Here is a 12,209-nt window from a genome sequence, read left to right as displayed (position 1 = left end):
GGCCTTGCAATTTGGCACATTTATAAAAGATGTAAAATGAAAGGAAGAGAAGGAGGAGGAGGAAGGAGGAGACAAAAGCACGAGGTGTCTGGAGCGGAACAAAAGACACCAGACATGCACCGTGCACGAGCTCCCAAAACCCACCCACCCAATCTCTCCACCCCCAAACCCTCCCCATTCCCTCCCTCCACTCCACCAGGAAAATTCCAGAGATCCTGCCCATCTTCCACCAAACACCAATGGAGCTGGCATGTAGCAGAGGATGAGGAGGGGTGGGGGACACAGGGTCAAAGGGCATTGCAGCCCCCCCAAAACAAAAGGAATGCAGCCTGAATGAAGAGCCTGTGCAGAAAGCAGCCCCAGTTCATGGGTTGGGGATGAGGTGACAGGGTGGGCCTTTCCCACCAACATAGGCATGCAGGGGGATGGCCCTTAGGACCAAGAACATTGAGAGAGAGAAGGCTGAGTGTCTCCCCCTGGAAGAAAGCCCTACACACCAGAGATCTAAGGCAAGGGGGCTAATGAGTCCCCTTCACCCACCCCAACGTAGAAACATGACTCCTGAGTTCAGCCCCAAAGGCAGATCCTTTTCCTTTGGGGGCTTATATGGGCCAATGAGCTCTCTGTAGGCCCTGAGGGAGAGGTCTGAGTAGTTTACCCTCAGGCTGATCGATCTTAGCCCCCCCCAGGGAGCTATGATCAGGGGGCCAGCCCTTGGGCAGGGGAGGAAGCCCTGGTCCTGTCCAGTCCATGGGACAAGGACAAAGCTCCTCTCTCCCCACCCCCAACTGGCAGAGTCAGTGTCTGAAGTGTCCAGTTCAGGGTCTCCTCTGACCAGATGAGAGTTAAGCTATACTCGAACAGGGGGTCCTGAGCCAGCTGTCAGCGGCACTGTGGAACCACATTCATAATCCAGGTCTATTGGGGGTGCCACAAAACTGCTCAGAGAATTCCCAGTCTGCCGGTCCCGAAAACTCTGAATGTAGCTCTAGGTAAAAGAAATGACAAATCTGAGATTCACCCCCAAATCCACACTCAGGAGATGAGACCTCCCCATTCATGATCTATTTCCCAAAATTCCCACTCCTATGAAACTTTACCCCGAAAATGCACAGGCCTAAGACCCTACACCCTCTCTAACCTCCAAATCTAGGGTCACAAGACCCTGGACGAACAGGTCCTCTGACTTAGAAACCTCCTTTCTGAAGTTATGGCCCCTAATGCCAGTGAACAAAATGCCAGACCTCTCTGTAGTGTCCAAAACCTAGGATCAGCCTGACCTAGATGCTACAGTCCTGAACAGCCTTCTCACTAAACAAAGCCAGCATGAGCAGGGATGTCTAGACGGGGTACTCACAGGCGAGAGCACATCTCCATTGAAGCGTTTGACGGGGACAGGTCTTCGTCGATAGCCAGAGTCAGGAGGGCCAGGCTTTGAGGGGGCCCGGCAACCCCGAGAAGGAGCCCGAGGGGGTCTCTTCCTTCTTCGCTTCTCCTTCCGTTCCTCATGCTGTCGAATTCGCATCAGTTGTACCCTCCGCTGCTGCCGGCTAATCACCACTGATAGGGCAGGAGGTGTAGGGAGAAGTGACCACTGGGCACCCACGCGCCTCCTCACTCCCCAACCTCATTGCTTCCTAAGTTATGAGTTCCAAGCTCCCGAAATCTACCCTTTATCCCTGATTTTTTCATCTTGGATGTATTCCCCAATTCATCTTCCCATTAGAGGCTAATGGAGATTGCATTGGACTTGTCATTTCAACACCTGGATTCAAGTTCTAGCTCTGACTTAGTACCTATGTGACCTTAGAAAAATGAATTAATCCCATCTGCAAAATGAGAATAATACTCACTTTACCTACCTCAGATGGTTGTCAGGAAGAAAGCATTTTATAAGCATATAAAGAACTATTTCTGTCTCTCCCCCTTCAGAGGGTCATCAGAAGCACCTGTTCCCCCACCCCAGGTCACTCCTCCCCTGGTGTCTCTCACTATCAATTTGGAAGTGTTCTTCTGCCTTCCTTCACGTCCACTTACCCCCACCCTCTCTCCTATGATCCCTTCATACTTAGCCCCCCATATACTAATATAACCTTAATTTCTTTTATCAACCACCTCTCTCCTACCCCTTTTGTCTGTTCCTGCACCCCATCCCAATCCTCCTGAGTCCTTCTCAAGTTTTCTATCTTCTCTCTCACTCATTTGGTGAGAACCAGCCTCCTATCAATGGACTCTAGACCTCCCCCCACCCCCTGGTCTGTAATGGAGGGCCTGGGTTGGAATCTCCACTATCTCCATTACTACCTGAGTGACTTTGAAACAAGCTGTATTTTCTCTCTGGGCCTCAGTTTGCCTCCTCAGAGAGTTGGACCACATGACCTTTAATGTCCCTTCTGGCTTTAAATCTTTGATTCTACGCTACACACCAACCTTTAAAGTGTAAGTCTGCCTCCACCACCCCACTCCTACATTGTTCATCCTTGCTATGAATTCACTCTATCTGTTTTTTGCCTTGCCTCTGTCTCCTCTCTGCCCTCTTCACCACCCCCAGTAAGCTGCCACTCCCAGCATGATGTCTCACCCTCTGTGTGTGAGTCCCCCTCAGCTGTGACTCTCCACTGTACCAAGACACCCATCAGGCTGAGCAGAGGCCAGATGGCCAACAGGGCCCAGCTCCGCCAGCAAAGTGGAGGTACTGGGGCGGCCCGGAGCCTCTCTGCAGCATAGCGCCCCAACAGCAACAGTTCTGCAAAGTAGTCGGCAGCTGCAGCAATGAGGGCAGCCCCAGCCACAGCAGTGGCCAGAGTGGTGAATGGCCGAGGCCAGCGCAATGTGAGCAGGGCACACAGCAGGCCCCCTCCCAGCAACAGCCCCAGTGGCCCCCACACAGAGCCTGGCTGGTAGAAGGGACCAGAGCCCATCAGGGCAGCTGCCCCCAGCAGCAGCCCGAGCAGCAGCCCAACCAGGAAGAGCCCCACACTGCGAACCAGCATGGCCACCAGCCCGCACAGCAGGCCGATGCCTAGGGCAATGCCCGCACTTGCCCCAGCATTCAGTTGTGTCTCCAGCACCCGCTCTCGGTAGCAGAGCAGGAAGATGACCACTGAACCGAACAGGAGTCCCGTGAGAAAAAGCACAGCCTTGAAGCAGCGGTAACCTGTAGGGAAGATGGGTAGGGAGCAGAGAAGGGGCTAAGACCAAGGTCATGGAGCAGGTCAGAGAGGTGAGGGTCATGGGATGTCAGAAAGATGAGGGTCATAAATGGGTCAGAGACAGGGGATATAGAGATGAGAAACAGAGATCAGAGAATGAAGGTCAAAAAGGGTCAAAGAGATGACAGGTCAGAAGGATAGGTTAGAGGGACATCAGAAAAAAAAGATTGTGGGGTCAGGGTAATAGGATCAGAGAGAAGGAGGTTATGGAGAATCCAAGAGATTGAGGTAACTGGAAGAGAAAGAGGGTCAGAGAGTTGGGAAATCTGAGGGCTCATGGAGATGGCCAGTAGGATATGATATTCCAAAACAGACCCCAGGCAGGAAGGACACAGTCTTTCTCAACCATGCCTGGGTCCTTAAGTGTTCTTCTCTTTCCAGTTCATATCTTGCTCTTGATTCCTGAGCCACTAATGTGGACTATCAGTCATCAGTCCTTAGCTGGCTTTCAAAATACCTCAGTGGCTCCAAATTCTCCTGTCCTACATATGAATCTCTGCCTTCCTTCTCCTTTAGTACTCCCAAGCAGAAGTTGGATTTTTTTTACAAAGGGCTTTACTAAACTTTAAGGAGAGAAGGGGAGAAATAAAACTTATCCACAGAGTAACTGTCAAGCTACAGATCACAGTAATTTTATCCTAAAGTTCCCCTGATCTAGTCACAATAGGCTAACACAGCCTCCTGGCCTTCTCTCACCACAGGGTCATACATCTTTCTCCCGGTCTCCCTTCAACCCCTTTTCCAGGTTCCTTCACTCCCAAAGATGGTGCTTCCTCTGATCCTTCCCAACAACATTAATCTGCCTCATTATCAAGGCTGAATCCACTAACAGGAGGAACATTTCTTCACATGGAGAGACTGTAGGGATAATGTTATGAAAAGGTTAGAAATCGAGACATCATGGGTGCCCAGAGAAATGAAGGCCATTGCCTGAGGGGTGAGGGAAATGTCGGTAATATGGAGGGAAGAGGGTCTAAGAGATGGGATAATGGTAAATCTAAGAGACAGAGTTTATAAGAGGTCAGACAGATAGAAGTTAAAGAGAAGTGAAGGCTTGATGGGGAGGTGGGGAGAAGCAGGGAGGTCAGAACAACAGAAGGAATATGTGTGTGTGTGTATGTGTGTGTTTGTTTGTGTGTGTGTGTGTGTGTGTGTGTGTGTGTGTGTAATAAAGGGCCCAAGAGATGGGGACATGTGGTTGTAGGACATGAGAGAGTCCAGGGAGTCAGAGACATGGGGCTTATGGAAGGCCCAAAGACATGGACATAAGTTGATCAAAGCTGATCAAAAAGTAAAGTTATAAAGGGTTAAGATATAAGGATTATGGGGGAATCAGAGATATGAGTCATGGGTTCAGAGACTGGGTGGGGAGGCAGAAAAATGGAGACCATGGGGGTGTCATAGAGATGGGGATCAGAGCAATGGGGATACACAAAATGAAGGCCAGGTTGGGGAACCCTGAAGGTAAAGGCATGTGACAGACAACTTATCTTTGTGTATGTTTGGAGTGGTGGTATATTCTATTTTGAGGTGATAGAAAAAAATTGCTAGTTCTTTAGGGGCATCAAGGAGCTGTGGAAAGAGAGCTGGATTTGTGCTCAGAGAATCTGAGTTCAAATTTCACCTCTGCTACTTCCTACCTGTGCAACCTTGGGCTTAATCTCTCTGGCCTTCAGTTTCTATATTTTTTAATTGGGGTGGGGTAGAGAGGAAGGGAGAATGAACTAAATGACTTCTAAAATCTCTTCCAGCTCTAAATCTATATTCCTATGACTTTGATCCAGTTTTATATTTGGCAGAAGGAAGATAAATGAAAACACAGTAAAAAGTTTGGGATCCTAAAAGTTCACCCTGCTAGAAAAATTCTAAGTCAGTGGAGGGTATTCTGTTGGCATAAAATGTCATTCTTTTGGGCAGGTGAGACCATAAGGGAGGCAGATACTCTAAAGCTAAATGGAATTGTATGTCAAGCTAGCCCCAGGAAACTAGCTAGGTAGAACGGCTTATCATCCAGTACTACCCATGTTAGAACTGAATAGTTTTGGATTTGGGTTTTTGGGGTTTTTTTAAGTTCTATTTACCTTACTCTAGTATATTCTTGGCAGGTAGGTGGTATAGAGTACTGAACCTGGAATCAAGGAAGACTTGAGTTCAATTCTGGCCTCAGATCCTTACTAGCTGCATGACCCTGGGCAAGTCACTTAACCTCATCTGTAAAATAAGCTGGAAAAGAAAATGGCAAACTACTTCAGTATCTTTGTCAAGAAACTCCAAATGGGGTCATGAAGAGTCAAATACAACTGAAAAACTGAATAATAACAAAGTATATTTTTAATTTGCATATGCTTTTCCCCATTGTAAAGAAATCTAGAAATTGACTCTTTCTGTCTCTACTTTGTGTCAGCAGGGGTTAGAAAGGAAAAAGAAAGTAGATACCAGAACTGGGTACCCAAGTTATGATTGCAATTGCAAAAGCAGGAAGATAAACAGTCATTAAGGCTTAGGTGCAACAATTCTTAGGGCCTAAGGAATTAGGCTGAATTGGGAACCAGGAAGGCTGAGGAAGCACGGTGCCTTGAGCTGTGGTTCGGTAATCTGGTAAATTTAGAAAGTAATGAAAAACATAAGCCCTAGACTGCAGAACAAAGGTACCCTATACTGGAAGAAATTGATATCCCCAGAAACTGATTGAATTCAGCAAAATCTAAGAGCTAGGTCTGGGTGATCAGAAACCAAGAATCAAGAAAGAGATTGCAAACCAGAAAACACTGGGATTTTTGGACTTGGAGTAGAAAGATCTGGATGAAAGGTCAGAGTTTAAGGGACACAGGGAACCAAAGATATGAAAATTGCTAGATGTCAGACTTAGTGCTGGAAACTACCTTAGAAGTCATTTAATCCAACCTACTCCTTTTACAGATAAACTAAAGAAACTAAGGTCCAAAGAGATTAAATAGGTAATCAAGAGGTCACTCTAGTAAGGTGTCTTGTGTCACCTGGAAGCAGGTGAGGTTGAGGTCTTAGTACATAATTTGGGATGCAAATATGCACCATTCAAGGTGAGGTGTAGGAATATCTGAATTTGAGGTCAGGGAAAATGGAAGAAGGGAGGGGATAGGCTGGATTCCCATCTAGATAAACTCCTAGGTCATCTATAATTTGCCCAGCATCCTTAGAAGTGGCAACTTGGCAAAATTCATAAATACACTCCTAGATTGGGCAACATTTTACAGCTCCATTACAACTCTATCATAAGAGGTTCAGTCACAGAGTCTATAAAAGGCATAGATTCACAGAAGGGAAGGAGGAGGCGGCATACACAAGCAGCCTTGGTCTTGGCTTCCTAGATTCAGCTACTCTTAGGAATGGAAGATGCAGAGAGATTTCACCAACCCTGTCCCCTGCCCTAGCTCTGAACTCAATCACCAAAGTCCCCATTGTCCCTCTCTTCCCAGCATCATACAAAGACATTAGGAAATAGCTGAAGTGGGGGTGGGAGGGGAAGAAGTGCGAGGAAAGGAATGAGAAGGGTAAAGATGATGGTTTAGGGAAGGGTCTTTGGGACTCTAAGAAAAGGGGTCTGGGTGGAGGGATTGTCCATCCTGGGATATGAGCTGGGGTTCCCCAGGGATCTGGGACTCACCAAAAAAGCAGTAGACAACACCGAAGAGACAGCACATAGTGCAGACGAGGGAGGGCAGCGCCTGATACCTCCGCTCTGGGGGCTGTTCACAGGGGATGCCCCAGAGAGGTTCATCTGGTTCAGGGGGCAGCAGCTGGAACCGTAGTGTCTCCACAGTGCCGGACATGGTGCCAAGGAAGGAAGAGGTGTGGGGTCACCCACCTGGGGCAGCCTGGGAGAGAGGGAACTGGGGTCACAGAAGTCGAATTGTCAGCAGGATGGGAGCCAGGGTTGAGAGTTGTAGTGGCAAGACTAGGGAGGCTTTCTGAAAGGACTGAGTGAGACATTCTCGATCACAGTGGAGGGCACTAAAGCCCACCACTTAGGATCAAGGCAGAGGCACGCAAGTTCTCCAGCTCCAAGGCCATCATAATCCCAGGGGTAGGGGAGAGGGGAGAGGGTTGAAGGGGCCGGAGAGATGAAGGGAGATGAAGGAAGTTCTGTGGCTGGAGGGACTGGAAACAGGGACCGAGAGAGATGGAGTGAAGGGGGAGGGGGACAAAAAGTAAGGAGTGGTAGGAAATTCAAAGGTCTAAGGTTAGAAGGTCTGGACTATAGCTAAGGAGGATCAGGGGCTGAAATAATAGTGGGACGCGGAAAGGGAGGCCGGGTGCGGAGGGGCCTAAGGCTGGGGAGGTGGTGCAGGAGAAGTAGGGGAGTCGAGGCAGAGCCGAGGAGTTCCGAAACGGACAGGGGATCCTCGGAGACCGGGCTGGTGGGGACGCCAGGTGGAGAAAGCAGTGCATTGTGGAGGGGCAGGGGTGGGAGGGCTGGTACCTGCACAGCACTGCCGCTGCTCCGCCGGCTCCTTGCCTGGGTCCCGCTCAGGTCCCGTGGCTCCCGTGGCTCCCGTGGGCTCGGGCTGCAGCTCCAGCTCCAGCTCCAGCTCGGGCTCAGGCAGGCCCGGCGCCACGGCCCCATGCCCAGCAGCCCGCCCGAGGCCTCTTGGTGCTGATGGACAGCTCCGGTCTCTGCTCCTGACGTCACTCCGGGAGCACCACCCAGGCGGAGGAGGGCTGCTCCTGACGTCAGCACCCCGCACGCACCCGTCCGCTCCGGGAGAGGGGCCGGCCCCGAGCACAGAAGAGGGGGCACTTCCGGGCGGAGGAGGGGGCGGGGGGCGGTGGTCTTGCGTCCCGCCCCGCTGCCCGCCCCCCCGCTGGAGCGGGAGCGCTTGGCTCCACCCCCGAGGCGGGGCAGTTCCAGTGACACGTCGGACGGCGGCGACGACTGCGGCCGGTCCGGGAGCCTCTGGACCTGCCTGCGACCCCGCGGTTCGGTCCGAACGAGTTGGAGGCGAGGCTCACCGCGGCGGCGGGTTCTGGCCCACGGAGGAGCATCGCGCCGTCGCGGCGCTCCCGCCCCCCTGCTCCCCGGCCCGATCCCGCCCCATCCCCCGCGCCCCTGCCCCCCCGCCCCCCCTCCCCCGCCTTGCCACCACGCCGAGCGTGCCCCCTCCCCCTCCCTGGGTCTGGGGCCGGGCCGGACCGAGCTGGGGCTGAAGCGGGGCTGAGTCGGTCTCCGGGGCCGGGGCCATGCGGGCTTCGCTGTTACTGTCGGTGCTGCGGCCCGCGGGGCCCGTGGCCGTGGGCATTTCCCTGGGCTTCACCCTGAGTCTGCTCAGCGTCACCTGGGTGGAGGAGCCCTGCGGCCCCGGCCCGCCCCGCCCCGGGGACCCCGACCTGCCCCCCCGCGGTTACACCAACGCAGCCCGCCGGCCCAACTCGGTGCAGACCAGCCCGGATCGCGAGCGGCCGGAGGACTCGGAGAGCTGGGAGCCTCGCGTGGTGCCCTACCGCCCCACGCACTCCAGCCAGATCCCCAAAAAGGCAGTCAGGTAGGAGACACCTCTCCCCCGTCCTGCTCTGCGCCCCACCCCCAGCCCCAAGTAAGCCAGCAGCTCCCCCACCCCGTAGCAAAAACAGCCGGCCCTCGGGACCAGCCTACGCCAGCCGAGACCGGAGAGGGAGCCGCGGTGGGGACTGCGGGAGTTGGATCCAGCCTGGGCAGGAAGGGGCCGGCCTGGGCCAGGAAGTCTTTAGTCCCCAATGACTTCCTATAGCCCTGCATCCCTAAGGAATGGTGGGGCCCTGCGGGGAGGTGAGGGCCAGCCTGTCCTGCTGCCAGAAGTCACCTTCCTTCCTTTCCTAGGGCTCTGGAAGGATTCCTCCCTGTCCTGGAGTTTGTGTATTCCCTTGGTTAGTCTAGTTAGAGGTACAGCCCTGACACTTGGGAGCTGGATGATCCCAGGCAAGTCAGGATCTTTCTGAACCTTTGTAAAAACAGAGATAGCAGTATTTCTGGCACAGTGGATGGAGGACCAGCCTTAGAGTCAGGAAAACTTACGTTCAGACCCCCCTTCTGACTCACCTCCCAGTATCAGGCGCATCTCTACAGCACATTAGCTACAATGGCTAAGACTACAAGCTACAGTGGAGTTGCGTTGGTGGAGAGAGTTCCCACATGGGGAGTTTCATCCACCAAGAAATTCACAGGTCAGGACTGGGAGTTGTCATTATGATCTCTCCTCCCTCTTCCCTAGGACCCGATACATCAGCACAGAGCTGGGCATCCGGCAGAGGCTACTGGTGGCTGTGCTCACCACCCAGGATACCCTGCCCTCTCTGGGTGTGGCAGTGAACCGGACACTTGGACATTGGCTGGAGCAGGTGGTGTTCCTGACCGGCAGAAAGAGCCGTAGGGAGCCCCCTGGCATGTCGGTGGTGGCTCTGGGGGAGGAGCGACCTATTGGGCAGCTGCACTTGGCCCTTCAGTACCTCTTGGAGAAGTATGGGGAAGATTTTGACTGGTTCTTCCTGGTGCCAGATACTACCTATACAGAGGCCCACAGGCTAGCCCGGCTGGCTGGCCACCTCAGCCTGGCCACAGCCTCCCACCTCTACCTGGGCCGGCCCCAAGAATTCATTGGAGAACCCACCCCAAGTCGATACTGCCACAGTGGCTTCGGGGTACTGTTATCCCGCATGCTCCTGCAGCAACTACAACCACAGTTGGAGAGTTGCCGGAATGATATTGTCAGCTCTCGGCCTGATGAATGGCTGGGCCGCTGTATCTTTGATGCCACCGGGGTCAGCTGTACAGGCGAGCACCAGGTGGGGAGTTGGGCTGGAGGGCCTTCAGGAAAGGGAGCGGGGTGGAGTATGGACAGCCAGGGCTGGGGATAGAGTGAGAAATAGTTCCCCTCACTCCTTCCCCTGTCCCGGCCCCAGGGTGTGCACTATAACTACCTGGAACTGGGCGGTGCAGGGGAGGCAGTGCAGGAGGGGGATCCCCACTTCCAGAGTGCCCTGACTGCCCACCCTGTAAGGGACCCCGTGCAAATGTACAAGCTGCACAAGGCTTTCACACGAGCTGAGCTGGAGCGCACCTACCAGGAGATCCAGGAGCTGCAGGTAAGGACCCAGAGGCCATGGGTTGAGAGTCGGTGTTGGGAGGAAGAAGGGATCAGGGATCGTGGTAACCTGCCTGTGATGCCCTAATCTTTCCTCATCCAGTTGGAGATCCAGAACACAAGCCTGCTGTCTGTGGATGGGGAGCAGGAGGCATCCTGGCCATTAGGCATCCCAGCCCCATTCCGTCCATCTTCTCGATTCGAGGTGCTGAGCTGGGACTACTTTACAGAGAAGCATGTTTTCTCCTGTGTTGACGGGTCTCCTAGTTGCCTTCTGCGAGGAGCTGACCAAGATGATGTGGCCGACGTGCTGGGGGCTGCCCTCAAAGAGCTCAACCGCCGCTACCACCCTGCTCTTCGGCTCCGTAAGCAACAGCTGCTCAATGGTTACCGCCGCTTTGACCCCACCCGAGGCATGGAGTACACGCTGGACCTGGAGCTGGAGGCACTAACCCCAGAGGGGGCCCGCCGGCACCTCACCCGCCGAGTACAGCTCCTGAGGCCGCTGAGCCGGGTGGAAATCCTGCCCGTGCCCTATGTGACCGAGGCGTCCCGCCTCACTGTGCTGCTGCCCTTGGCAGCCTCTGACATCGACCTGGCACCACACTTCCTTGAGGCCTTTGCCGCTGCAGCTCTGGAGCCAGGGGACACTGCTGTGGCACTGACCCTGCTCTTGCTCTACGAGCCACAGCAAGCCCAGCATGTGACCCATGCCGACGTCTTCGCGTCTGTAAAGAGCCACGTGGCCCAGCTGGAACGACGCTACCCTGGCTCCCAAGTGCCCTGGCTCAGCGTGCAGACAGTGGCCCCGTCACCTCTTCGTCTGCTGGACCTCCTCTCCAAGAAGCACTCGCTGGACACACTCTTCCTGCTGGCTGGGCCAGCTACAGTCCTCACTTCTGATTTCCTGAATCGATGCCGGATGCATGCAATTGCTGGCTGGCAGGCATTCTTCCCCATGCACTTCCAAGCCTTCCATCCTGCTGTGGCCCCCCCACGGGGCCCGGGGCCCCCTGAGCTAGGCCGAGACACGGGTCACTTTGACCGCCACATGGCCAGCGAGGCCTGCTTCTACAACTCTGACTATGTGGCAGCCCGAGGGCAGCTGGCAAAGGCTTTGGAGCAGCAAGAGGAGCTTCTGGAGGGCATGGATCCGTATGAACTTTTCTTGCAGTTTTCCAGCCTGCACGTGCTCCGGGCAGTGGAGCCTGCCCTGCTGCAGCCTTACCGACCCCAGTCATGTGGGGCTCAGCTGAGCGAGAGCCTCTATCACCACTGCCGCCAGAGTGTCCTCGAGGGCCTGGGCTCCCGAGCTCAGCTAGCCATGCTGCTCTTTGAGCAGGAGCAAGGTAACAGCACCTGACTTGTCTGGAGCCTCTGTTTCCTGAGTCCACCAGAAGCACAGAAGACCCTCCCTCGCCATCCTAAATTCAGAGCTGCTCTGCCTCCAGCCCTGGGGGCCTAGCTCTGGAGGGGGACCTCTAGCCTCAGGGTTTGGAAAGAGCCAGCAGCAAGCAGCAGTGTGATTGGTGGGCAGAAGGGTGTTCTCTGAACTGGGTACTTGGGGAAGAGGCCCAAGCCCTCCCATCTCACCTTGCCCTGCTGGCTCCCAATATTTGGGCCATGGCCTTTGAAGTATTTATGCAGAAAAGTCTGCTTGACGCCAGCACCCCTCCTCCCATGGGAGTGTAGGGAGAGTAGGGAGCTGTAGATGAAATTCTGGATAGAATCACTCTCGGCCTTGAGGGCCTGGATTACAAATAGAGTTTGATGGGTGGTCAAAAACCTAAAATCCCACCTGTTCCCTGATGAAGCTGATTGCCTTTAATAAACCAGCTGAACTTGTAGATGTGAACTCTGATCATTCCTCCTTTCCCTGGGGACTTCACTTTCCTCCAACCAG

General features: G+C 53.9%; 2 protein-coding genes and 1 long non-coding RNA gene across 3 annotated transcripts; 2 read left to right on the top strand and 1 right to left on the bottom strand.

Moving 5' to 3' along the window:
- Positions 1-4: 4 nt before the first annotated feature.
- On the bottom strand, positions 5-7,816 carry TMEM198 (transmembrane protein 198). Its single transcript, XM_072617920.1, has 5 exons — positions 7,672-7,816; positions 6,856-7,066; positions 2,582-3,157; positions 1,358-1,560; positions 5-988 (listed from the first exon to the last, which is right to left on the bottom strand). The coding sequence occupies exons 2-5, from the start codon at positions 7,019-7,021 to the stop codon at positions 851-853; spliced, it is 1,083 nt and encodes a 360-aa protein (XP_072474021.1). The 5' UTR covers positions 7,022-7,066; positions 7,672-7,816; the 3' UTR covers positions 5-850.
- Positions 3,524-5,588, top strand: LOC140509879 (uncharacterized). The gene is made up of 2 exons (XR_011968970.1): positions 3,524-4,094; positions 5,318-5,588. It is a non-coding gene; the product is annotated as an uncharacterized lncRNA (long non-coding RNA).
- A 613-nt stretch (positions 7,817-8,429) lies between the features above and the next one.
- CHPF (chondroitin polymerizing factor) lies at positions 8,430-12,153 on the top strand. Its single transcript, XM_072617916.1, has 4 exons — positions 8,430-8,731; positions 9,437-10,007; positions 10,125-10,307; positions 10,410-12,153. Exons 1-4 carry the CDS (start codon positions 8,430-8,432, stop codon positions 11,667-11,669), a joined length of 2,316 nt encoding a protein of 771 aa, XP_072474017.1. The 3' UTR covers positions 11,670-12,153.
- Positions 12,154-12,209: the final 56 nt, after the last annotated feature.

The sequence above is a fragment of the Notamacropus eugenii genome, chromosome 6 (genome assembly GCF_028372415.1).
Source record: "Notamacropus eugenii isolate mMacEug1 chromosome 6, mMacEug1.pri_v2, whole genome shotgun sequence".
In the NCBI taxonomy this organism is placed as follows: Eukaryota; Metazoa; Chordata; class Mammalia; order Diprotodontia; family Macropodidae; genus Notamacropus; species Notamacropus eugenii.
This window is presented reverse-complemented; position numbering and strand designations above follow the sequence as displayed.